This window comes from Oreochromis aureus, linkage group 22 (assembly GCF_013358895.1).
Source record: "Oreochromis aureus strain Israel breed Guangdong linkage group 22, ZZ_aureus, whole genome shotgun sequence".
In the NCBI taxonomy this organism is placed as follows: domain Eukaryota; kingdom Metazoa; phylum Chordata; class Actinopteri; order Cichliformes; family Cichlidae; genus Oreochromis; species Oreochromis aureus.
In genome coordinates this window covers 26,798,754-26,824,791 of record NC_052962.1, presented here as the reverse complement: position 1 = coordinate 26,824,791, position 26,038 = coordinate 26,798,754, and the positions used below count along the sequence as shown (strand labels likewise).

Below are 26,038 nucleotides of genomic sequence, written 5' to 3'. Positions count from 1 at the left end.
TTTTTACTCTTGGACTCAAGTAGTTCTGCATTAATTACAGTTAAAAAATAATCAAAATGTATCATTTTGTGAGTCTTGGAACAAACCCTCTGTTCATAATCTGTCTGAAACAAACTGCGCTAGCTCCTCGAGTTTTAAGCCAGCTTTCTTCTGATTGGCTGCCCCTCATAAGCTGACGTTTGGGACAGCATGTGGGTGGGGCTAAAGAAAAAGTACTCTCAATGACATCAAACACAGCCAAGAGTAGAAAAACTGTCTGAAGCTTGAGCTTTGGGCTCCTTCTACATATGCTGACCTCATTATTTGAATCTTCAGCCATGATTACTATGAGCATCCAACACTCCATCAGTATAACTTTATATGACAGAAAATAAGGAAAAGCATAAGAGGTCCACTTTAGCCCTTTGACTGCCTCACCAAGAACAATACAATGAAAGAATTATTTGTCCATATTTTCTAATACTTTGGGTCAATAATGATCACAATCAAACAAACAAATGTATATGCTCAACCAAATGGTTGAGCAGGCAGTCAAAGGGTTAAAAAGGTGCTTTGTGGGTTTACAGTGATTATAACATTTATTTACTTACATTTATGGATAATGCATTTTACCATTGATTACCGTATGTTTGGCATCTTTATTTGGTGGGTTAGAATGCTAATTTTTGCTGCTCAGTGCTTAACATGAAATAGAGCTGAGACTGATTAATTCTGCAGGCGTCTGAAGCTGTGAGGGTGCCAGATAAAAAGTTTGATAAAGTTGTTAAAGTTCATCCTGAGGAATAGCTCATCCTTCGGGAGCCACAGATTTCTGTATACAAACTCTGTGGAGATATTTTACCAGTAACCTGGAAGATTTGTCTGTGTTTGGTGCAAAAGGGAGAAGAGGGGAATCACCAGAATTATAAAAGGTATTCTCTGGGAGATAATATCATGGCAATCCATCCATCTGTTGTCATAATATTTCAGTCTGGACCAAACTCCCTGGAGCTGTGCCTCATGCCTGGCTAAAGCATAAGCATTAGACGCCAGTGTATCATTAATATATTATTTCACATGTTATTTTGGAATGTAATGAAAATGTAATTTATGCCTGTTATACGGGTTTATTTGAAAGTCGGTTCTTCATTTGTAATAGTATATAATCAGCTAAAGCTCTTTAAAGGCCTCTAACAGCAGCACCCAAACACAACGGGTAAAACAGACAGAAGACACTGTGTTCATTACACTTTAATCCTGATAACAGTAAATAAGCTGAAGTTCCCTGCTGTCTTTAACAGCACCCTCCAGCAGATGCCAGTTTTTCTGTGCACACACACTGCAGTGGCTCATTTCTCCGGGTAACAATCTGACTGCAATCAGTCGTTTCTCAATTTAAGAGCCTTCATCTTACGCAGCGCTTACTCGTCTTCAATCAGCTTCCATATCATACTTTATATGAAAAGAATCATTAAAAGAATAATGGAGCGGTCAGTATGGGTGAAGATGTGGGAGGGTTACAGGCTGGATCCAGCTGAAGGAACGGCATGAAATGTCTTTTTTTTTTCATGAGTTAACCAGCAACAGGAAAACTGCACTAAGCTATGCGAGGATGCAGCAATGGTCTGACACAAATACGTGTTTTATATTTAGTTCAGTTTTCTGCGGCTCATCTTCGCTAACGAGCCAACGACACGCACATGTCTGCACTTCATCAACAGCGAGAAAGCCGTCTTCACTCCTTAAATCCTATTCCTGAAAAAATCTAATTATCCTTAACAGGACTGAAAAATATGTCAGGTTAACGCTTGGGAACTTGCTTTCACATGCTGATCTCTGCACAAAATGTCTAGAGCACAGTTGCAGTTACATAACAACCTGTCATATAAGGCATCACCTGCATACTGTCTGCAACAAACTGCAGGCTCTACATGGGAAAAAGGATTAACACTGCCACATAATTACGCGCAGAGGCAGACGGCTGAAAAGAAAACTTATCTCCGAGCGTCTGAACCTGGGATATTCTCGATAAAAAGGCAGCGACGTTTAACTTCAACTGCTGCAGCATGACCACATAACTGATACTAATGGAAGCAGTAATTAAATCTAATCTGTCTGCGAGGCCTGGCCTCAGTTCATGGTAATGACTGCTCATTTTTTACGCCAACTGCCTTGGGCTCTATGGGATGTCTCTGCTGGGAAACGCCCACTAAGCTCTGCTCTGATTGGCCGCCTGCGCTTCGGAGACGTCCTCCGCTTTTCATGTGTTTTTATAAGGAGAAGTTTCATTCTGCAGCCACAAAGTAAAACCCAAATTATAGGTGTGGAGCATGCACGCTGGGTGGGAATGCAAAACACAAAAGCCAAAATAGATTCAAACATGATAGGAGAAGATACATTTAAACCAAAAACGAGGCTGCAGAGCGATCACGGAGTTCAAAAGTTTCCACCGAGTGGCGACAGATAACCAATGCGATCGGTGATGGAGGGGAGAAGAACGGGCACGGCAGAAAGGAAAAAGGATCCACATAATGATGCTGATTATTCCCACATGGCATGACTGCTGCGAAAGCTTTTAGCGAAGCCCCTTACCTTGCAGCTGAGTTTGCTGTTCTGAGCGCCATGCAGGAAGAAACAATAAGAGACGTCAATAACCGTCAGTCACTTCAGAGCAGAGTGACAGATTCACAAAGAGGGATACAAAAGATAAAAGATGTGCACACATTAAGTTGGTTACAAGAAATCCCTGCTTCATGCATCCAATAGCAGTGGTTTCTGGAGCTGACAGCTGAGTCCATCGTGTTTTATATCCGCGTTCTCATTTCTTACCGATGTATCGGGCTCTTTCCTCCCTCCGCTCCTTCGCAAGCTTCTGTCTTTGCTCCGAGCTCACTGAGTCTGTAAGGGAGAAAAGAAAAAGAATTACTTCACAAACACATGCATATTTTCACATCAAGTTGTATTTACTATTCATTTCATCTCATCTTCACTAAACTTATAAAACAATAAGCTAAAAGATTGCAGAGTTATTGATAATTTTCTGGTATGTGAGAAGTAGACTCTAGACTTAAGAGAGCAGGAAAACATTTCTGGTTTCCTACATACTAAAAATTGTAGTATTACTATGATTTTGTGTGTATAATACTACAGTACTATATACATCAGCTCCAGAGGCAGAGCTATAGTGAAAAAGGTGATTACTGCTACGGAGTCTCAGCTTTGAAATTGCTAAAATCTGAATCCCAGAAAAAATCATTTGGCCTACTGTGCGAAGAAAGTCACGAGTTATTAACCCCAAGCAGACCCGAACTAAATGGCAAAATTCCTGCAACTCATGGACTTGTTTTTCTAAAAAGCCATCCTGAGAGTCGTAATAATGACTGTGATATAAAAAATGCAACTTATTTTTAAAACAACACCAAAAGAAACATGTATTTACTTATTTTAATGAGCTTCCTCTTACTATGTTACAGATTTATAACATAAAGAAATAGTTTGGATGTCACGCTTCCTCCACTCGATGTTCAGCAATGGAGTCCCTCAGGATTTTGTGCTCAGGCTACTCCTGTTCACGCAGTACATCCAAGACATGTAGAAAAATCAACCAATCGATTGATCAATTAATCAAGCAGTGGCCCAGTTTCAAATGATAGGAGCTGATACTGGGAGGGAATCAACAATCCTCTGGTGTGGTGAGCAGAGAACAACCTACGGTAAAGCTTATTTTAGACTTTCTGTCCAAACTTATGACGGAACTGGAAACCCCTCTTGACCTTACACCACAACCTTGCACGCTATTAAAGTCGTGCAGACCTGACATGTGGTTGCATTTCTCAGGAGGTGCACGTCAGGTTAAGTGGAAGGTTACAGTGTTACAGGGTTAAAAGGAGTTTCCGGTTATGCCCTTAGTTACAATATAGATTTAAAGCTGAAGCATAATTCAGGCCTTACTGTCAATAAAGGAAAGAGCTTGATTGTTTTTGTGTCATACTTCTCCACTATGAAAATCTGGAATATAATTTATTCTAGAAAGCATTCTAACCAGAAAAATAGAAAGTCAAACCAAAGCAAGTCTCACCATTCATCACCCATCTTGAAAAGCATCTGGGTGCTTATTTAGGAAGCTTTTTTGAAGCATTATCTCATTTAACTTTAATTTCAGCGATCACTCAGACATAATCACTCCTGTTGAACTGCTGAACCAGTCAAATCTGACAGAAATTAGGTTTTAAAAATCTTATTTTTCCCTAAAAGTTACACATTTCCCTCCAAGTTTGCTGTTTCAGAACAGATTTAGGCTCAGGATGCTTTGACTGCCATGGCTCCTCTTTTTATAGCATCTCTATAAAAGAATATGCCCAGAATATCACGGACACAGATCTACTGAGGGTCAGTGAAACAGATGAGATAAAATTTCTGTACGGAGCCCAAAAACAATAACTGCCCCAGATACAGCGTCTTCAACCTGCTGCAGTATGCCAAGCGATCCATGACTATCCACTGCAGTACCAACAGATTTAAGAGCAGTTTCTCTCAATCTTGTGCTGCACAATGATTTTTAGAATGAATTCTGAACAATTTTTGGAATATTTAACATCTAAAAAGGAGGTAGTTCACATCTGAACCCTGATTCAGTTTCAAGGTCAACATTTAAACTCCTGTGTGTGATTTGCTGTTCAGACATGCTCATCTGAAGCAGTAATTAGCCTGAATCTTGATACACTTTGGTGTAACGCGAGGATTTGTGTAGCTCTCTCTGACTCCGAGAGGCCGTGACTGAAGAGCTGCTGAAATAAACTGGACTCCTGGGGTGCTCGCCGATCCCGTCTCCTTTTGTGGTTCTTCTCCGTGCTATGCAATATGTATGCCACATCTTCTAAACCAATCACAGAGGGCCTAGCACCACTTCAGCCCATCTCCATGGCAACCTGCCCCCCCACCCCACCTTGCAGAGAGTATCCTACATGGCTGTATGCAGACGTAATAAGAGCAGAGAAGAGCGAATCTCCAGAGTGAGCCTGCAGGTCTCGTATCGCCGAGACGTCACTTAATGCATCGCCACCACCACCACATACCTCCACCTCCACCCCATACTGTACTCTATATCCCCACAACAAATAACAACTCGGCTTTCATCCACGACCAGCTGTCCTGTGGGAATGGCTCACTAACAGAGTGAAACTTCCATTAGAAGAAAAAGCATGTGAATGTCCACGCATGAGAAAAACGGAGGGCGTGAATAGTCCACCTTAAAAGTCGCACTCTCTGCAGTGAATGATCAACATGAAGAGCCGGTCTCGATCAGAAAACAAATGAACCCCACAGCCGACGCAGAGAGAAAATGCTGACTCCTGTTTTAGCAACTAATAAAAGCCTCGCAGCAGGCGAAGAAAAAGGTTCAGTTCTGCTAATAATGAAGCTGTAACTAATTTTCATTTGTCATTTTAACACTATATAAAAGCAGTTCTGACCTCGCACTTTAATGGCACTGCCTGAAATCGGGGTTCGACTGTAATAATAAGCACCCCAAATTCAGCCTGTTTTTCCACAGATCAATAACATTCACCTTAAAACTATGTAAGGAGCATGTGCAAGTGTGCTTTGAGGGGTAAAGGTGGATCTGCAGAGGCTTCATAGTGAGTATAAACTGCACTAAATGGTCATAATGTCCTATTTGCTTGATGCTGTGTCCTGAAAGCCTATGAGCTGAGTTTCTCCCACAGACTGTGGATTCTCCTGACATCGCCAGCAATCAGAAACGGAGGATAGTCTTACTGTGACTGCTTATATGCAGCTGGAGTGGTACAGTTTATTTTTTATACAGAGACAGAAGGAAACACGGAAAGGCCTGGAGAAAGGAGCGTTAATTCCAGGTCTTGGTTGTACTTTGTAAAGAAGTACAATAGTTCTCGCATTAGCTGTTCAACGCTTGTGGGATGGGCTAAAAATACTCCAGCAACGATCTTCATGTGAATAACAGAAGGCGCAAAACCATCTGACTCTCAGTGGGCTGCAAAGCGAGACACATTATCTCGTCGTACATTACTCACCATGCAACATGAACAGGGTCAGATGTGTCAGGCATGGACAGACTGCATGAGACTTTTATTTAAAGTCTAAATTGTAGATATTCATGCATCTCCACAAATATATTTCTCATATGTTTAAAATGAAAGAATTTATTTACATCCAAGTCCTACAAAACTGACTCGTCATGAACACACAGACACTCTGAAATGTCCTCTGCTGCTCTCTTGATATCGCCTCTAAGTACTGGGCTATTTTTGATTGCCCGTTAACACATGCACACAATTTCTTGAAAAGGTAAATATATTTTCCACAAATCAAATTAGCAGGAAGCTGTCTGCTTCAATGGTGGTCGCGGTACTTCAAATACTGCTTGGTTTTGCAGTAAACAGAAGTCAACACTTCTTACTTTGTCATATTCTGACATATAGATTAACCAGTGAGGGATCTGGTTAGAGCAGATTAAAGACCAGATAATGTGCGATCTCAGTCCACTGGACATTTCTGTTCTCACCTGCAGCTCTTTCAGGTAAGTTCTTGAAAAATTAAGAGCCGACGTGCATGTGTGAGAACAGCTTTACAGACCTGGCAACCTTTGATTTATGCCACAAGCAGCTAATGCAGCAGGCTACAGAGGTCTCACTTCTTTGTGCCTGTACAACACCAGCTTCAGAGGCAGACTTCATGCAGCTCCCTCTGGAGACACAAAACGCTTTAAACAACTTTTTTTCACATGAGCAGCAGCGCTCTCAGAAGACCCGAAAACCGCCTTTGATGTGTAAAATCGCTGGAATTCCCCTTTATGTCTAAAACAAACAAGCAACGATGCGTCCACAGAGGCAGGAGCTCAGGAGACTCCGACTTTAAGGAAGCTGAAGGAGAACTCTGTAGCCTCCCCATTTTCAGTGACAATTTTTCCTTAAATTTACGTTAACCACCTCTCATCATTTATGAAGTCACAGTTAATCAAGAAAAAAAACTTTCATTCTGATCCAACTTTGGAACAAATACAGAAAAGCTTTTGTTACCTTGTTTGTTGGACTCTGTCTAGAACTATTGTTTAGCTGTTTACACACCGAAAACAATTGTTTCTGTGGTTTTGGTGTTTCACCTCAGTTGACTCATTTGAAGGAAGTGGGCAGTCAGCAGTGGTGATCCCATCACCCCCACAGATATGCTTTTACCACTTCTTCTCTTCTTTTTAAAGATAATTCACAGTCTAAGTGTTATCCATGTACTGTGAAGGGAGAATTACAGCCTGCTCTTCTATATTTGTTAGCTGCGAGGGCTCATACCAATCTGAAGTAACTTAAAGACATCATCTGTACATCATTGGTTTTAGACTAAAAAGCACTCGCTGGAAACCACTGGACCCGCTCACAGCAGGCTCCCAAGTCGCTATCATCTCTTGTCACTATCTTCTTTGTCTAAAGAAGATAGTGTCTTTGTCTTTGGCTAAATAAAGACCAAGAACACAAACACTAGAACAATAAACCATCATAACAGGTTTTCAAAACTATGCAAACTAGACAGGAACGATAAACTAAACTCGAGATACTAAAATAATAAAGAAAACATGACCCAAAACACAGGGTCACAAAACAAACTCATTAGCAGAAAACCCAAAAGTAAGTAAAACTTTAAAAAAAACAACAGTAACACAAGAAATCAGACTCATAATAATGAAGAGATTAAAATAAAAAGGGGCAAAACTTCCTAAATACTTACTAAAGACTGCAGCTCAAATAGTCAACTAGCACGAGTAATAGTATCCAAGCTTACCAGGATGAAAATGAAATCAAAAGAAGAAACAAAACCTCAATCTAGATATAATCAAATCCCTACAAAATTCTTAAGAAGATCTCAAATACTCCAAAACCACTAAAATCCCAGAGACTAAAACCAGGGCCTGTAACACTAGAAGGTCGTCTTGTATAAAATAAATTTTTCTGTACACAATCCACAAAACCGCCACTTTGCTGCACATCATTCCCGTCTCTCTTTGACCTCCTTTCCATTTACATCTTCAGTTTAGAGACATAAAAATCCCCTCAGTTGCTAAACTCAGACTGACTCTCTGTCCTCGCTGCCACAAACACGGCTCCGGGCAGCTCAGTCTACCTTTCTTGGGCTGAGGGCTGCTGCTGCTTGAGCCGGGCGTGGATGGCCGAGCGTCTGTCTTGGAGGAGGCATCTGTCTTAAGGGGGGTCTCTGTTTTGGAGCTGGAGTCTGTTTTGGGAGAAAGGTCTGAGACGGCTGAGTCCTCTGGAGTCAGGAGGTCTTTCCCCAAAGATTTGTCCCCATTCTGGATGGACTGGGAGTCTGTCTGCAGGGGCAGAGCTGCAACACACAAAGGAGAAAAACACCATTTGATAAATATAAAGTTGTGATGCTTATTAGCGTGTAATTATCCCAAAAACCTCTGCACATGAATCTCCTCATGCTGTCACTGCTGCTTTTTGTCAAATATGTGATATCCTGCTGTCATGTCAGTCATCATTACTGTGCAATCGCCGAGGTGAGACTTCCAGTAAAAGCTTTCCATCTACCTCCGCTGGAAAACGCACCTTCCTGCGAACCTGTGAAGCCCTCGGCAGCTTCATTAAAGCAACACTTCAGCTTCATTAGAAAAAATCCTGCATTTAGTCCCTGATGGCTTCAGTGCAAAAGAGGTAAAAAGTCTCCTGTCAACACTAATAAACACAGGAGCAGCAGGTGAGCCACAGCGTGGAGATTAAACCTTTTAAAGACACCACCACACACATTAATAAGGAGGATGGAGGCTAAGTACAGAGAGGAAAACATTAGAGATGGTTGTGTAAGTCTGCTTCAACTTGCTTCCCTAAAATAAAGAAAATGTTTGCACAGTTATAATCACGGGAGTAATTAATACTAAATCGGGCTGAATATCCCCACGGAGCCACTCGAGTTTGGGGCTCAGCAAGTTTCTCGACTTCATCTGAGACTCTAATACTTCTAACTATACACTTTCAGGGCTTACACAGAAACATGTTATTACTGTTCAAAGAGTTTGTGCGATAATTTAGGTGCATTTTTTTCCCTGCTTTTCACAACAGTGAGCAGTAAAAGTCCTGGGATTTATGTAGCGGTATCTTATGCAAGGATACTTCACCATCCAGACCACCGACCTTCAGATGATCCGCTCTACCCCCCAAACCACAGCTGCTCTGGGTTTTGTTTCACTAAAATTAAACGTTATTTGCATTTGGACTGCATCCACAAAACGGTCGCTGAATTAGGCTCTGGGAAATTTATATTTTATTTCTATTTCATGACATACATTTAGATTTCCCGACTTTTAGTCTCTGGTCAAACTCATTTTACATTGTGGACCACATCCAGCCCAGTCAAAAGAAGAAGCCAAAGAAGAAAAATATGTGGAGTTACAGTGGCACATCTCACTTTCAGGACGTCTCAGTGTGGTTGATGAACACTTTCGGACCCTTTGGCAGGCCAGTTCTGGGCCCCGGGTTCACATGTTTGACACCTCTGCCTTAACCCCAGCTGAAAAAACAGTTGATAACATCTCCACAGCTGTGAGGCCAAAATGAACGCACGCGTCTTCCTGTGTGCTTTCAAAAAAATGCACCATTGATTTTTTGTTCTTGTTTTTGATGAGTTAATGAATATCATCTGTGGGTCCACCATAAGCAGAGTCCTGATGGTCCTTTGATACAGACTACACTCACAAATGTTAGAGGAAACCAGCTGGAAACACATCCTTGTCTTTCAGGTGTTGGGTTTGATCCCTGGCTCTATCAGTCTACAAGACACTGAACCCTGAGTTGCTCCTGGTGCCTTCATCAGAGTGTGACTGTCAGACAGAAAGCACTTAGACACAGAAAAAACTGTTTGTATGAATGTGTGTGAATGTGTAAATGAGGCATGTTGTATATGTTGTATATCGAGTAGAGCAGAAAAGCGGTCCATTTGCTATTTCTGCTGCTATTATCAGAATTAGTAGTTTTTATTTCTTTTTTTAAATTTGTTATGTCAAATTAAGAAAAATGAAAAAAACAAACATATTTTAGAGAATTTTGAAATATAAAAAATCTTTTTATCTTTGTCCCAGATTGAGCTCTGATGCATTTGCGAGCCATCACTGTCATTAACTGCTCTGTCCTCTCCCTCTGTAGTTTTGTCCTGTTTGATGTTCGTCATCCCTCTAGGCTTTTCTTTTGTCTCTTCACCAGTCAGAGCTGATGGCTTCCCCGCCCTGCGCCTGGTTCTGCTGGTCTCTTCCTGTAAGAACGGAGTTTCTCCTCCCCACTGTCACCAAGTAGTTTCTCATAGCAGAGCACTAAATCTTTGGGTTTCAACCTTGATTGCAAGGTCCGTAGCTGACAATGTAAAGTTTCCTGATGATTATTGTGACTTATTTATTTTATAAAATTACAATTTCAAAATTATTTTTTAAAACAGGCATGAAATATTTTCTGTTGGAAAATCAAATTGCCTATTAGAAAATCAGTAAGATCATCATCATGTTGACTTTTAATCAGTTTTAGACCAACATTCAAACAGTAATTAGGAAAAACAATTAATAATAAATAAGTGCCTGAATCTCATATTGACTAAGACCATAATTCAAAGATACAGATTTAAATCTAAACTGGTAACACCTTGTTGGGAATGCAGATAACATGAAAAGGATTTAAAGTATTCTTCGGATGGCTCTGTGTTGGAATGAGAGAGGTTTTTTTTGTCTAGTTGTTTTTTCATCAGTCCCATGTAAAAGCAGCACAAGACCCTCACAGACTGTTCAACACCAACATCTCCACGTCACCCTTTGTAGTGTAGCCTGTTAAATGTCTGCAAAGTCAGACGCCTCGGTGATTATACAGCTGTTTTCACAGGCTTTACAGGCTCTGCTGTACTCCCCGTTCCTCCCTCTCTGGATAGACACCGCTGTAAAATCAATAATTTAAACAAAACAAACAGAAATATCTCTAGTTACAACCCAACCAAACAGTGTTTTATGTTGTTTCTAAAAATGACTAATATTCTCAGTCGGGTCATGAAGATCATAACCTCCCTGACCCGTCATCCTGTTTAAATCCCTGCTCTGACTGTCCACACTGGGCGGCTTGCTGATGCTGTCGCTGTGATCTGCTCAGCAGCTGCTTGTCCCTCCTTCCCTGTCTGGCTGTCACGCTGGAGGAATCGGTGACACAGTGCACAGAGCGGCAGTGACGCATGGCGGTGCAGGAAGAAGGTACATGTTGTGCTCTTCTACAAGGACATGTGGAGGTTGAGAAGAAAGATTTATAGAGAAAGGAGAGCTGGAGGACAATGAGAAACAGTGCAGAGGGCTGTTTTCGTCACAATGGAGGAGGACTTGAGGAGAAGAGGAATAATGAGACAGGAGCTGAGACAGAGTGAAGCAGGAAGGTGAGAGGCTGGAGGCTGGAGGCCAGCTCTCCACTCAAGTCAGCCAACAATGGGCAGATGGAGCATGACGCTCTCGTCAGGCCGGTCCAAACGCTCACCGAACCACATAAATCACAGATTAACACCGGGCTTGTCTCCAGCTATCCCCACAGTATTCAACAAAGGCCTTAATGCACAGTACAGCACAGAATACTAATGGGGGAATAATGGGATGTGAATTAAGCCCCTTGTGTGTTTAGATAAGGAAGCAACTGTAAGAAAAAGGATGCAGGATCATGTTGAAACAGGGCGGCAATGCTACTACTCGATGTTGAAAAAAAGGATTAGGATTTGGCAAAAAGAGGATTGCAGTGCTCCTCCTTCCACGAGGAGATTATAAGTGTGGCTGACTTGAACTGAAAGAGTTTAACAGCCTTATATAGCTAAAAAAGAAACCAGGATTCCAGGAATTTAAAATATTGATGGGAAAAACACTACACTGCAGGTGCTAGGAGCTTCAAAAGATAGTCACCATAAAGTCACCGGAAAAACTCCATATATAACTGTATGCATTAACTGCACTGTAAGTCTAGGGCCATCCACAGTTTCTGCAGACAGCTGGGGACTCATTTCAGTAGATGCTTCTGCAAATATTACAACTGGAATATCCGTCAAGCCCAGTAAAACACAACTTTTACTCTTGAGGTGAATGTTCTCTTCTTCTGCTTTGCATCACAGATTTTCAAGTTTTGCCACAACTTAGGGAAGCAAATGGCAAGTGTTTGCAGACAAGTCAGTGTTTTCTACGCAAACTACAGACGTCTCTTAGTCACCAAAGCAATGACAAGAAGACTTTTACCTCCAGCAACCACTCAAACACTCAGTACACTGACAACTGGTCTGTGTGACTAAGGCACAGTCACACAGGTCTCAGGTAAAACAACCCTACTGCTTCCTCACTCTATGACTATGAGTAAACACATTCCTGGTAAATCTATATAAAGCTATTCTTAACTCTTATTTAAAACAGAGAGTTTGATGTTACAGTTTGATGTGACCTTTATAAACTACTGCTGTATCAGTGTGACCTCACATGGTTATTGGAGAGGAGCGATTATAAAAGGAGAACGGTTTGCTTTCTGTTATAAGCTTTTTTTATGATCAGAATTTATTTCATCTGTCCCAGTAACTTGTAAAGTTTAGGGAAGCTGAATGATTCTTTTATTTAGGCTCATTCATGTGTGCCAACAAGAAGTCACCATCTCTACTATGAAGCAAACTACTAAGGAGCAATGCTCTATGGACCTATAATTGTAGAAGTGAGTTGAACGTGCAGGTAGATCGTGAAAAACTGCTAATTCAAAATCGCTTTTCATCAATAAATCCATAAAAATCGATGAACACCTCCTGACTGAAGAAGACGAAGCGCTGACTCAAAGAAAAAGGCAAAAGAGAGCACCGATTCTTATCCAGAAGAGGACTGATGATGTGAAAAACAGCACAGACACAAACATGGAGGCGTCTGCAGGGGCCACTTGCAAACTTGGGCTGACTAAATGTGTGTTTCCCGGACACATTACTCAATTAGCACAGAACACATAGTAGATTAGTCTCATATCTTTATCTAAAGTATTTGTACTGCTACTGGTGCAGGGTTACCAAGGGATTACCCCAACCATCAATCCTTTTCATTGTTTGGTTACCTAAAAAGTCTATAAAGAATCTAAACTAAATCCAGCCAAGCAGGACAGAACTAAAAACAGCTGAGTGCTTCACTTACACGTCAATTTTTCTAATCTCATGATCAAATGCCCGTTTCTCTTTCTTTTAGGGCTCTTACACACAGTTCCGGGAAAACTCAGATAAAGTATTTTCCAGTTTTTTCTGGGGGAAAATCTAGTCTTAAATAAATTTTACTGCATCTGTAGATTATCACAGAGTGCCACGGCAAGAAGCTGTACAGCAAAAATGACAAAACAAAGAGCAGCTATGGCAGAGGACTCTGGTTTCTGCTGCAGATCTGACTGAGAGTACTCATTACTTTAAGTGCAGCATGGGTGTGGTTGTTTCTATATATCTCTGACAGCAGTGAAAGGAGAGGAGCTGGATTTTGCTTTCTGATGGGACTACAATCTAAAATCTGGGGGAAGAATTAACTCTAGAACTGTTTTATGCCCCTTTTGTAATAAATCCTGCAAAACTAGACAAGGTTTATTAGTGTTAAACTTTTTGTAGCTTTGTACAAAAGAGAATAGAGATGACTCACTTGTCATTATTAAATGATTTGAGCTTCAACAAAGTGTCTGAAAAGGCTTTGTGCTCTGCAGAATCACCTTTTATCAAATGCAAGCTGATGTGTCCACCGTGTGACAGCTGGGACAGGCTCCAGCTCCTCCCATGACCCTTAATTGGATAAACGGTTAATAAAATGGAGCTGTCCACCCATACCGGGGTGAAGGAAAGATACAGTAAATGCCAGGCAGTTAGCAATGGTAGCAGATTGGTGGCAATCATATTCTTTTATGCTTTGTAATGATCTCTTCATCCCTCACGCTCATCACCAACAAACCTCCATATGTGTGCTTAAAGGTTTGAGAATGAAAATGCTTCTAAATGTTTCAGAAGTTGTCTAAAAATCTTAATATTTTAATGTTTTCTTCAATATTACATTATTACAGCAATAGCTGCCTGAACATCTATGGATACACTGCAAACAGGAACCACTAAAAGATAATATGGCATACACGGAAAAAGAGAAAAGAAGGCTAAAAACTGACCATAGAAGCTTCTAGGTCACTGATTTTAGTGAAGGTTATTTCCATGAGGTATTGGACAGGAGTGTGGCTAAAACTAGGGCCTGAGGTGCTCCCCTAACCTTGTAGTTAAATCATATGTTTCAGTGGGACAGCTATGTGTTCTAATGCTAGTTTATGGGGGTCTGTGCACATTAAAATGACTTCTTATTATTATACCTCATTGAAATTTCAGCTTGTTTGGACCCGCCATGTGCCACCTCACTGTAAAAATTCCAGGAAACACGCCTGGTGCAGGATGATTATCCTTCAAATGTAAATAAGAGAAAGACGAAATCCATGGATATGGACACTTATGTTTCTAATTTGTAGGATTTTTAAGGTTTTTAAACATTTGCTACATTTAATAGTGATTACAGGTGAAATTCAGAAACAAAACTTCCTGGGTTTTACACAGATATCACAGTATTTGCATACTGGTTCATTGGGGTTTTCATGTGTTTATATAAACCATTAAATCCTTGTCACTCAGCAGGGATCATCAGTTTCAGTTCATCATACTGAAGTTCCATTTACCCACTTTTCATATCACTTAAGCATGTATTTTTTAGAGAGCAGAGAGCTGGGTGGTGTCCATGGATAGCATCAAATTGCTGTGGATTGATATCTTGCTCTCCTGGCACACGAGCCGTGCTCTTTCCGCCTCTCTCACCTGAAGAAACAGCAGCCGTGCACAGTGCCAAAGAAAAAGTTGCAGACCTTCTGTTGCTTCTAACTTTCTCTCTGAGGGATCACAGACAAGCCATCGGCTTTAATAATGCTTTGATTACTCACTGTTGGTTACTGTCAAACCACCAAAGCTTAACAAAATGCTAACTGGGGACAGACACAGCTTGCTCTAATTCCTGGTGATTATTAAAATCAAAACATGGGGATATGCTTATTATCAGACATCACTGCAACATTATGAAAAACCCATACAGGCTACATCTACAGCACGTTCAGTGCCAAGTAAACAAGTGCATCTCATCGCATGCTGGCTGGTAAAAACCACGTGATCATCGATCATGTGACCAGCTCCATTTAACAGAGAAACACAAATTCAACATGATGTTCACCCGCCGCTACCCCCCAGGCTCGTCGTTCCTCTGCCGCCGTCTCAGGTTTCTGTGCCACTGTGACAGACTCTCGGTTTATAAATAGCAAAGAGCACCATATTGAGAGTGTCGCCCATAAAAGGGGCTGGCTTCTCTCACAGTGACCACAGACTGGCATGTCAGATTTACTGCAGAGACACAACAGGAAACTGTTTGTGTGTGGGACATGCTGGCTGGTAAAACCCAAACTGAATAAACAGAATAAAACAAGGAAGACGGAAATGAGTGCTGGTAACCTGACAAACAGGGAGCCAAATTTAATTTCAGATGAAATTCACCAGTAATACTGCGGAGGCCAGCATCTCTGGCAATGTCCCCCGTAGACACCTGCATATACCAGCAGAGAAGTGTCCACAGGGGGGAGAATAAGGATACCCCAATGAAATACGCCAATGACCCCCAGTACCAATTGGCTACAGAGTACTGGGAATTTTGGTAACTGCTTTTATTTTATTTTAGAAATTTCTTTTAAATTGGGTCCCAGGTGACCTGTACACAAAGACAAATTACAGTACAAACAATTAAAAGCAGCATTAAACAGGTAAATAAAGAGATTTTTAAAGTCTGTTAGCATTCAGTCTGCTGCTAAAATAAACTGGAGATTTTACCTTTTTTTCATAACAAAGACAAACAATAAAATGGCCAAATCAAGAAAGATGGTCTCTGTGTGCATTTTAAGACTTATACTGGGTAATTGAGATTAACCAAAGGGGCTTAAGATGTGTAACACATTCTGTGTTCAATATCCCCACACTGGAGACCCCTAGCTGTCCACCTTAAGCTAAAGGGAAAATGTCCAAAAGGTGAAAGAAAAGCCTTGGAGTGAAAGCCATTAGCTCACACTGCAGGACTGCCTGCCTCCAGCAGGGAAACAAAGCGATGCATTTGGCTGAAAATCTGACCAGCACCTACTTATTTACCTGAGGCTGCTGGCAAACTGGGCAAGCAAAAACAAAGCACTGCAGACAGATGCAGATTTGGCATCGGGCGGACACATTTGGATGACAAAACCAGTGACATTGGGTGAACCTGTTTGCTTTAGGTGCTGCTGTTCAGCTGCACATTCTGAACCGTTGATGATAAAGTCCTGGTAATAACCAGTTTCTCACTTGTAAATACCATTCACACAGCGAATGCTTCCAATTTGGTGCTTAGAACGACTGCAGTGCAAATACAGATGCCTCAAGTCAGCCAAAGACCAACGATAAGGTTAGTTAATGACCTAAACCCACACATGTGGTAGACATTATAATAGTTTGCACAGCCAAAATTCATTCTAGAGCATATGATGTGATGTGGTATAAATAAAGTGTTTTCTGTAATAATTAAGGTTCTATTTTCATTAATCATTGATGCATGTGTATATTCTGGCAAAACCTTTATTATATAATAGCAGAATTATTTACTGTACATAAAGCATTTGAATTTTTTTTTAAAAGTTAAAGCCCCGCGTTGCGTGAAGCAGGTCAGACTCTGTTGTTAGTTACGTGAACTAAAGAGCCAGTATGTGAACACACACATATGTGTGTTTGTTTGTGTCTTGTGATGAGTGGGACATGTCAGATCTGGGTCAGCCCGATCTCAGGAATCTCTGGCATTCACATTTCCGTTGCATGTATTCAAACAGCAGATGTGCGTCTTCTGCTTGCGTCTCCATGGCCTGCGTGTGCTGAAGGCTCGCAGGGACCTGGATAAAATTAGCCGCAAAGCTCACAAGGGATGCAATTAAAAATTCCCTGTGTATTCAAAAAAAAAATGATAATATCGCACTGCGTTTACCTCCATGACGAGACTGACTGACTCTAGGAATTTGCAATATTTCACCCAAAAACAGAGAACACGAGTCCTTGACGGATGCCTCCACCTCTTCTTCCTTTGTGGATAGAAAAAACGGAAACACTCTTGAAAAACAAGGGTCCGTGCCCCCGGGGAAAGCAGAGGAAACACATTCCTGGGACCAAACACATCACCACTCTGAGCGTTAGGAGAGCTTCTTCTCAATTCATCTCATGACAACCAACAACACGACCAAGTGAGTTGAGAGGTCGCTGAACCTAAAATCAAACATGTGTGATGCAAAAAAAGTCAGCAGTACCACTGGCTCTGAGAGCACAGAAAAACTTGAGGCCTCACAAACAAATACTGCACGAACCTTTGAACCCGTCAGGTTATCCCGTCGACGCCGTGAGAGGTCAGAGGACCGACAGCTGTGTTTGTAATCAGTTCAAAGTTGCAGCAACAAGCGACAACAAAATGCAGAGCTATGAATCACTGTCACACGCGGATAAATACCACTTCCCCCCTCTCCTGATCAAAGAGGAGAAACCTCTAACTAAAGCTAGGCTTCAATTACAAACTGCAATTACAAACACAAGGAGCTCTTGTGTTTTGGGGTTTGGTAAAGGTGACACTATTCTTTGAATGATTTAACCTTCTTTAACCTATTAAAACAGTAATTCACCCAAACTGAAATCCATTATTTTGCTTTTTTCACAAACATATTTATAAAAACTCAAACCTGTTTTCCTGTTTTCCTACTAGTTATGCAGAATCTATGTGATATCACCGGATACCCCACATCATGATATTATTATATGAACTGATTTATCACCTTTTTTCAACTGCAAATTGTGTCCTCAAATTTAAACTGCCAAACTTGTCAATATTTTTTTTTTATCCAGTAAGATAGAAGAAATGTATCTCACTTCAGTTATTTCTTTGCTGCAAAATGCATTTGTCACTATGTTGTCACATGTTGACGGGGACGGAGTCAGTCTGCATCTGAATGGGGTCCAGTTAGCAATTACATGCAATCTGTTTCTGATAATACAGCAATTATCTGTGCCAAACTGCCAAAAATCACAGATCTGTTCACATTTCTGTGTGTCCAGTGTTTGGCTAACGTTATCTCTGGATGGTGGTGCAGGAGATAACCCCTAAGGATCGTAGTACTACTACAGTATTTTAATTTATTTAACAAAATATCAGCATTTGGTGTCTCTGTATCGACACAATATCACCACACAATCCTATCACGTATCGATTTTTTTCCCTGACTCCTGACATCTACTACCTAGAAAATTAGGTTAGCTTAGCAAAACTTGTCCCAGTATGATGGTAAAACAGAACACGCAGACAGACAAACCACCTCTTACAAACAAGAAAAGTTGTCCACATTTTTTCAAGAAAGAATTTAAATAATTGTCTGTTTTTACTTTATCTGTTTTTGTACACTGAACACATGAAAGAAATAACACAACAGAAACAAAAACAGACTGAAACACAACCACCACTCTGCGACCATTTATTTATATCAATATGCTTCAACATGAGAGTTCAAGTGCCTCTTAGTTTATGCTTTTTTTGTCTTGGCATTCTCGCTCATCTCTAAATCGCAGATGTTCTGTTTTATTTTCCTCTATTCAATAAAAGGACAGACTGTTTTTAACACAAGTCTTCTCTTGGTAGAAAGCCTGACAAAGACACTCAGGAAGCATTGATTGAGTGCTTCCAGCAGACAGTGAACTTAGATCTCTGACGCCAGACAGCACAGAAATGTTTGCTGGGTAGCTCAAAAGAACCAAAAAATGCAATTGATTGGGACGCAAGATGCTTTAACAGAAAGTGTAAGTGTCTGGGACCTTACCTGCCAGTCAGTGCATGAAAAAAAAACAAAAGTGCCTAATAAAAGTATAAACTAAGAACCACAGAGCCATTACATGTTTTGGTGTGAGAGCTAAAGAGAGCAGGCAACAGGATGTCAGTCCTCTGCAAACCAGCGCGATCTCCAGATGCTTTTAACCGCAACAAGTCGGTTACCCAGTCACAAAGCCTCAAACAGAGCCAAGAATAAATCATACATGAATCATCCATTACTCAGTTTTCCCCAGCATTTTTATTCACCATCACAAGGTTCAAAGTAAAAAGAAGGTCAAAGGTTAGCCAGTGAAAAAGGATAAAGAGGGAGAGGAACATCTGAATCCTTTAACGCTGAGAGAAGCTTTTTTTTTTCTCTTTGAGACGGTCAGAGGATATGCCCGAGGCTCTAGTCAGGGGGTTTCACTTCCTCAGCGATGACCTCATCATTACATCACTTCCACGACATCGCAAAGATGAGCAATGCTCATGATGTAAACAACCACAAGATGTTTTTCTTTAGCGTTTTAAGCCGCACAGCAGGGGAGAGAATCAGAAGGAAAATGAATAAAGAGACTCTGTCTTAGTCAAACTGAGACTTGGCAATGGTTTACTGAAGTGGCTGAACTATGCTTCTTTTATTTTTCATGTGAAGATGTAGAAACTCAAGACATGAAAGGTCAAACAGGAGTGTGACGGCTGCTTTTGGGCTAATGAAAAGGCAAAAATCTAATAATAATGACAGTAAAAGATACAGATTAGGCAATAATAATGACTGCAGGAGCAGCATGGGGCGGTCGCAGTGTTACGACAGCGTCCATGTTCAAAAAGTCTTGACAGGAATAAGACAAGAGGCAAAAAAAGTACAGTAAAGGTTTCCGTATTTCCTGTCATATATACATATATACTGTTAAACTGATGGATGCTCAGTATTAATCACTGATAAAGTTTCAAATGACGAGGTTGGTGCGCGTACAAGTAATCCCTGTGAGCCAAAACCTCAGCCTTCAGCCTCTCGCTCTTTATGATATAAAAGAGAGCGGATATCCTAATATGGTCATCTCAGGCTTGTACCCTAGCTGGGAGCAAAGTAGCCCCACCCACATGCTATTTAAACCTTCTGTTTGTGCGGTGCAGCCAATCAGAAGAAAGTTGGTTTAAAGCAGGAGGCTTTCAGTCAAATGATGAACTGAGGGGCTGGATCAAGGCTTGTGCAAAGTGGCTCTGGTGCAGTCCAGGAAAAAATATGGAAGCATAACAGGTCATCTTTAAGGATTTATTTTATTAAAACTGGTTCTTTGATGGGCTTGTGAACATAGTGGAGCATTTAGCAGCTAAAGACAGTTTATTTTTTTAACCTCCAGAGTTGGAGGAAACCAAACTCTAAGCAAAAACAGTGCATACTGCTAATGCAAAAACTAAACAAGCAACTAAAGATGAACATTTTAACCATTTATGAGCTGCTAATGTTGTTTTTGTGTTGTTGTTGTATTGTTTGCGGTTTTACAGAACTGTTTGTGTTGACTGTGTTGTTTTATTTACATGGAAGCGGACACTGCTTCCATTTGTGCAAGTGTAAACAGGTTACAAAGGAATCTGGGATACACCCATATCAAAGTGAAGATCATCTTAGACAATCAGACAATCAGTCGTTTATGACAGAGACAAGTGAAACAAGGCAGAAGTAAGAAGGAAACAAATCAGGACCAACGACGAGTCTCACGGCCGCTGATATCATGGCCTGTAAATGGCCTGTATTTATATAGCGCTTTACTAGTCCCTAAGGACCCCAAAGCGCTTTACACATCCAGTCATTCACCCATTCACACACACATTCACACACTGGTGATGGTAAGCTACGTTGTAGCCACAGCCACCCTGGGGCGCACTGACAGAGGCGAGGCTGCCGGACACTGGCGCCACCGGCCCTCTGACCTCCACCAGTAGGCAACGGGTGAAGTGTCTTGCCCAAGGACACAACGACTGAGACTGTCAAGCTGGGGCTCGAACCAGCAACCTTCCGATTACAAGGCAAACTCCCAACTCTTGAGCCACTATCGCCCCTATCATGTCTCTATATCACATAGAGTTTTCTTTATTTAGCTTTTCCTGTCACTAACCACCTACTCTGCACTCTTCTAAGAATTTCAGCTACTCACTGGGAACTTTCTTGTAGTTTGTAGTATAAAGTCAAAGCTGAGAAAATCATTTTGTTGTGGAAACCTCTGTTGGAAACATCAACCCAACACAAGCATATATAGACCCCAGCTGCCCCACCACTACACTCTTGTTTTGGACTCATAAAGTAGGGCATAACTCTGACTGGCTGACTCACGTTGGCCTGGCAGCACACCGAATGTGATGACGGACCAAGTTTAATCTCAGCTGAGGTCTGCTTTTGGTGCGAGTTTGGCCCAGTAACAGCAGGTCAACAAAGGACACCAATTTGTACAAGAGCTTCATTTCTCCTTAAGTATTTTGGGCAGGTTTTGAGCGAGGGTACCTCGTGTGTGAGTGATTCTGGTGTGTAAAATGTAAATATTAGCTGGATTTCTTACTCTTCAGCGATAACCAGACTGCATACGCTTGGGATTTGAGCTGCAGGCATAAGATAATTGGTATATTTCAGCATTTTTTAAATCCATAATAAATGAATGAATGAGTATTTAAAATCCTGCACTACAAGATTGGTGCTAGATGAGCTAATGATGAAAAACTGACAAATATATGGTTGTAAATCAGTAAAAATGGAAACCAGCTAAAACAGCAGGATGCATATGTGGTTGTAAAAATAATTCATGGATCTTTTAATTTTTAATGCACTTTTTGCATCCCTTCTAAAACAACTGCTGTAATATATGAGGCAACAATACTAGGCTAGAAGAAAATCCACTATTCTTTTTCTGCAGCCTACTGCAGGTCTTCCTTTTCCACTTAACTGAAGGGCTTTTCAAGGATCTTTTCAGTGAATAGAAAAACACAATGAGCTCCTAGCTGGAGTGCCAGGGCTCGCAGTGGGTAACGGAAGAAGCAGTGCGGTGTTACGAAACTGTAGGAGGCTGCGGAGATAATCAATCGACTGGTGCAGCAGGAAAAAGCTACAGTTTGACTGTTTTAACGCCGCTCATCCGCAGTTCCAAAATAACCATGCGGAGAGCAGAAAAACTAGAGAAACAGAGGGAAACATCTGACAAACCTCATGATCGTGGCTTCTCACAAAATCAAAAACAAAGATTTTGTCTGGTGACCATTGCAAGGCAAAGATGGCTGCCCACATACATGTGTTTTTATTATCATCATCTGCAGCCTTACAGCATGCGCCATCACATCATCTGCACTCTGATATTAGAGCTGTGGGTCCTGTCAAAGGGACGTTACACGGTGATGGACACGTGTGTGTTTATATGTGCGTCTGCGAGTTTGCTATAGTGAGTATGAAGCGGAGCTACAACAGGGCTGTTATCTCCGCACACACATATACTTCAAAGCAGGAGAGAGGAGCTGCATCTGCTAGTGATTTCCCCGAGGTCCAAATCGCACATCCACAAATGCATCCAGGATATGTTGCAAAGCAGCATGGGTAAAATACAGGATACAGCTGAATGAGATTTTTATCTAAAATAAAACACGACATATGTTATTTGAAGGAAGGGATTGAGCAGATTAGGTTTCCTTTGCAGCATATGAAGTGAAATATAACTCTTTGGCATCAGAGATGGATCTGGCTCCATTAATACAGATTTATTAAATGTTAATAGACAGTCCCGTTGCACAAGGCAGTTTTTTCTGCCTTGGGCACCTCTGAGTTCACTGAAAAGGCCCCGAGGACACATTCAATACTGTAGGCTCCTTCTCATACATCAAAGGGAGTCTTCAGAGTATTTAGGCTACATTGAAGTGCAGAGCAGCGCTGAGAGGAAAGGCTAGATTCAACTGAAACTAAGGTAAGGTATCAAAGCTCAATATTGCTTTCGTGTTTTATTTTGAAAATTGAGGAGACATATAAAAGGAGTTACTACTCTTTGGAAAGTCATTTCCATTTTTTAATGATAATTTTGACAGTTCTTTTACCCATGTTATTTCTTTTCCATGTATCTTTCGACAACATTTAAAATCAGACAAAAAAGCAAAAAATGTGCGAAATTGTTATTCATCAAAGGGAGGTTTCTAAAAAGGTACAGTTTTGATAAAACTGAGAAAAGTTCAGTGAAATTATCTGGCTTAGCTCTTTTGATTGTTTTCTGAGTTGCAGAATAAAGAAAAATTCATGAATTTTTAACAAACAAACAATAATCTACAGAAAAATAAATATGAGTCTTTTCAGACATATATCCAGCCACAAAAGCCCACTTTATGGCCTTGTCCTACGTTGCTAAGTTGGAAAACAATATCCCTGTGTCGTTCCCTGAGGTCTAAGTCATGATTTGTGCCAACTCCAGCACTAGCTCTGCCTCTAGGCAATCAGCATGTGTAAATTTTATTTTAATTAACTGTTTTTTAGTGGCTTTGAAATCCAACAACAAAACAATAATCATTCTGGAGGCTTTTTCCAAAATATGGGGTTGGTGTTAGGATTTCCACCTGTGATAACTTAGGGCTCATAGGGTTAATCCATTGGACTTGGGTAGCAGATCACTGTGTTGTTTTGTTGTCTGACAAGACAAAAAAAAGTCTCAAGGAGCCAGTTGAGATGGTTGGGGCGTCTGACTAGGATTTCTAATGGCACCTCCTAGTTGAGGCGTTTCAGGCATGTCCTACTGGACAACACCCTGGAGGAGACGCAGGAATGCTGAGAGATCACACCTCTCTGCTGACTTTGGGAGAGGGAGGTCTGGCCTTAGACTGCTGCCACCATAATCCAGACCCAGACAAGTGTAAGAAGATGGATGGATGGATGGATGGATGGATGGATGGATGGATGGATGGATGAATGGATGGATGGATGGATGGATGGATGGGTGGGTGGGTGGATGGATGGAAGGAAACCCATTCACAGAAGCAGTTATGTTATCTATGCTGATGGTGCATTCCTGAATAAGTTGGAAGTCATGAGTTCCCAGCTGGAAGTTATTTGTGAAACGCCCCCTCAACTTGGATTTCCCACTCTACAGTTGGAGCAGACCAACATACCCTGAGTTAGCAAACCAAGATGGCGGCACTGAACATACACAGTAGTAAAACTGTAAACCTTTAATCAGTACTGCCACTGCTGTGTATTTTTTACTCACTAAATAATCCACATGCATAGCACTGATCACTGTGTTTTTTAAGTGCAAAAAATAAGTAATATGCTATATTGCGATACCTGAATGGCTCTGACTTTGCTAAAAACCAAAACAAAGTCTGATTTTGATAGCTTTCTCTGAACTAGGGAGTGGCGTTCTGACATCTGCGTTCCGAGGTATCTGGAAAGCAGCATACACTTTTAAGATTAGGCTTAAAATTTTTTGACAAAGCATATAGTTAGGGTTGTGTCAGGTGACCCTGAATCCACCCTTAGCTACATTGTAATAGGCCTAGGCTGCTTGGGGTTTCCCATGATGCATGAGTATTTCTTCTTCACTCACCTCTTTCACTCACTATGTTTTTATAAACCACTCTGCATTTTATCATTAGTTATTAATAATCTCTGACTATCTTCCATAGTGTATCTGGGCAGATGGACGCCCCTCCCTGAGCCTGGTTCTGCCAGAGGTTTCTTCATGTTAAAAGGGAGGTTTTCCTTCCCACTGTTGCCAAGTGCTTACTCATAATATCTGATTTGATTGTTGGGTTTTCTCTGTAGTATTGTAAGGTCTTTACCTTACAATATGAAGTGCCTCTAAGTGACTGTTGTTATGATTTGGCGCTATATAATTTAAAAAATTGAATCTCAAATCAGAGAGCAAGCTCCTCCAGAATCAGGGCGGGGCTGCTAGTTGTGGGATAAGGGCAAAGAGAAAAGCAAAGAGAGCACGGGGAGACAGGAAAGAGAGACTTGGGAAGTCCCCCATCAGCCTGAGCCTGTGGCAACATAGCTAAGGGATGGGTCTTACTTTTTATTTATCAACATGGGTGGTAGGTTGGCTGTTAAACTTTCGAAAGCAGTTGTTTACTCATAGATATATACAACATTGGCCACAGCCATTAACTATATATTGCTCTAGCAAAGCTGTGCCTTAAGCAGTAGCTTACCATCACCAGTGTGTGAATGTGTGTGTGAATGGGTGGATGACTGGATGTGTAAAGCGCTTTGGGGTCCTTAGGGACTAGTAAAGCGCTATACAAATACAGGCCATTTACCATTTAGTTGTAATAACTACTGGTAGAAATCTGACTGCTCATACATTAAGTTAGAACATATAAATTAAGCATATGTTTTCTTCTATTTCCTCCCACATTATCTCTAAAATAGTCACAGATGTGTACAGAAGTGTAGGTGTTGCTACCTCATTGACTCTAATCTAAATTTGATATGACAGCCTCCTTTATGACTAACCCTGCCTCACACGTTCTCTAAAAGGATTATGCTGCAAAACGGATTATTAATATCAATGACCCATTCATGGATTCGGCTTTTTTGAATGCTGGGTACGGATGGAAACATGACTAATCTGTGCATAAGCTCTCAGGAACCTGCTTCCCTCTCCTTCTTCATAGTCAGCAGCAGAAAGGAGCATTTCCTCTGCTTTCCCCGAGTGACGGCTGTGATTTATAGCATCTGGTCGCTAGGATGCTGACGTGGACGGCAGGGGTTAGTGCTCCTGTTAGTCTCCTCCTTCCATCCTTCCTTCCTTCCGTTCTTCTTCAAGGAGACGATCAAGCCACAACAACACTCCTAAACGTCGGCTCCCAGTCCAGTTTCCCAGAGTCATCCTAGCTGTTGCCCTCCACACGCATCCCTCCCACCTGCAGTTACAAGCGTTCAAGCCCCCGGGCCATAAATGAGACACAGTTGGCAGAGCTGTGAGAACTTGAGCCCCGTCTGGATGCCGGAGATGAGAGGAGCTTTGTCCTCTGGGGTTGTTTTCCTCCTACCAGTGAAATAACTGCGCTCTGTATTAATGCAGATATTAAACAAAATAAACTGTAATGAATAGACACGGACCAAAAAAA

General features: G+C 41.2%; 1 protein-coding gene across 8 annotated transcripts in view; it reads right to left on the bottom strand.

The window, feature by feature from the left end:
* Positions 1–26,038, bottom strand: part of LOC116317104 (MAP7 domain-containing protein 1-like) — a 52,382-nt gene that overhangs the window by 22,699 nt on the left and 3,645 nt on the right. For 6 of the 8 annotated variants that reach the window (XM_031735769.2, XM_031735772.2, XM_031735770.2 and 3 more), the window contains exons 2-4: positions 8,128–8,346; positions 2,809–2,877; positions 2,572–2,592 (exon numbers count right to left, since the gene is read on the bottom strand). In XM_031735769.2, coding sequence (XP_031591629.1) covers positions 2,572–2,592; positions 2,809–2,877; positions 8,128–8,346 — 309 coding nt within the window. The remainder of the gene's footprint in view (positions 1–2,571; positions 2,593–2,808; positions 2,878–8,127; positions 8,347–26,038) is intronic. The other 2 variants (XM_031735771.2, XM_031735775.2) reach the window with 1 other exon arrangement.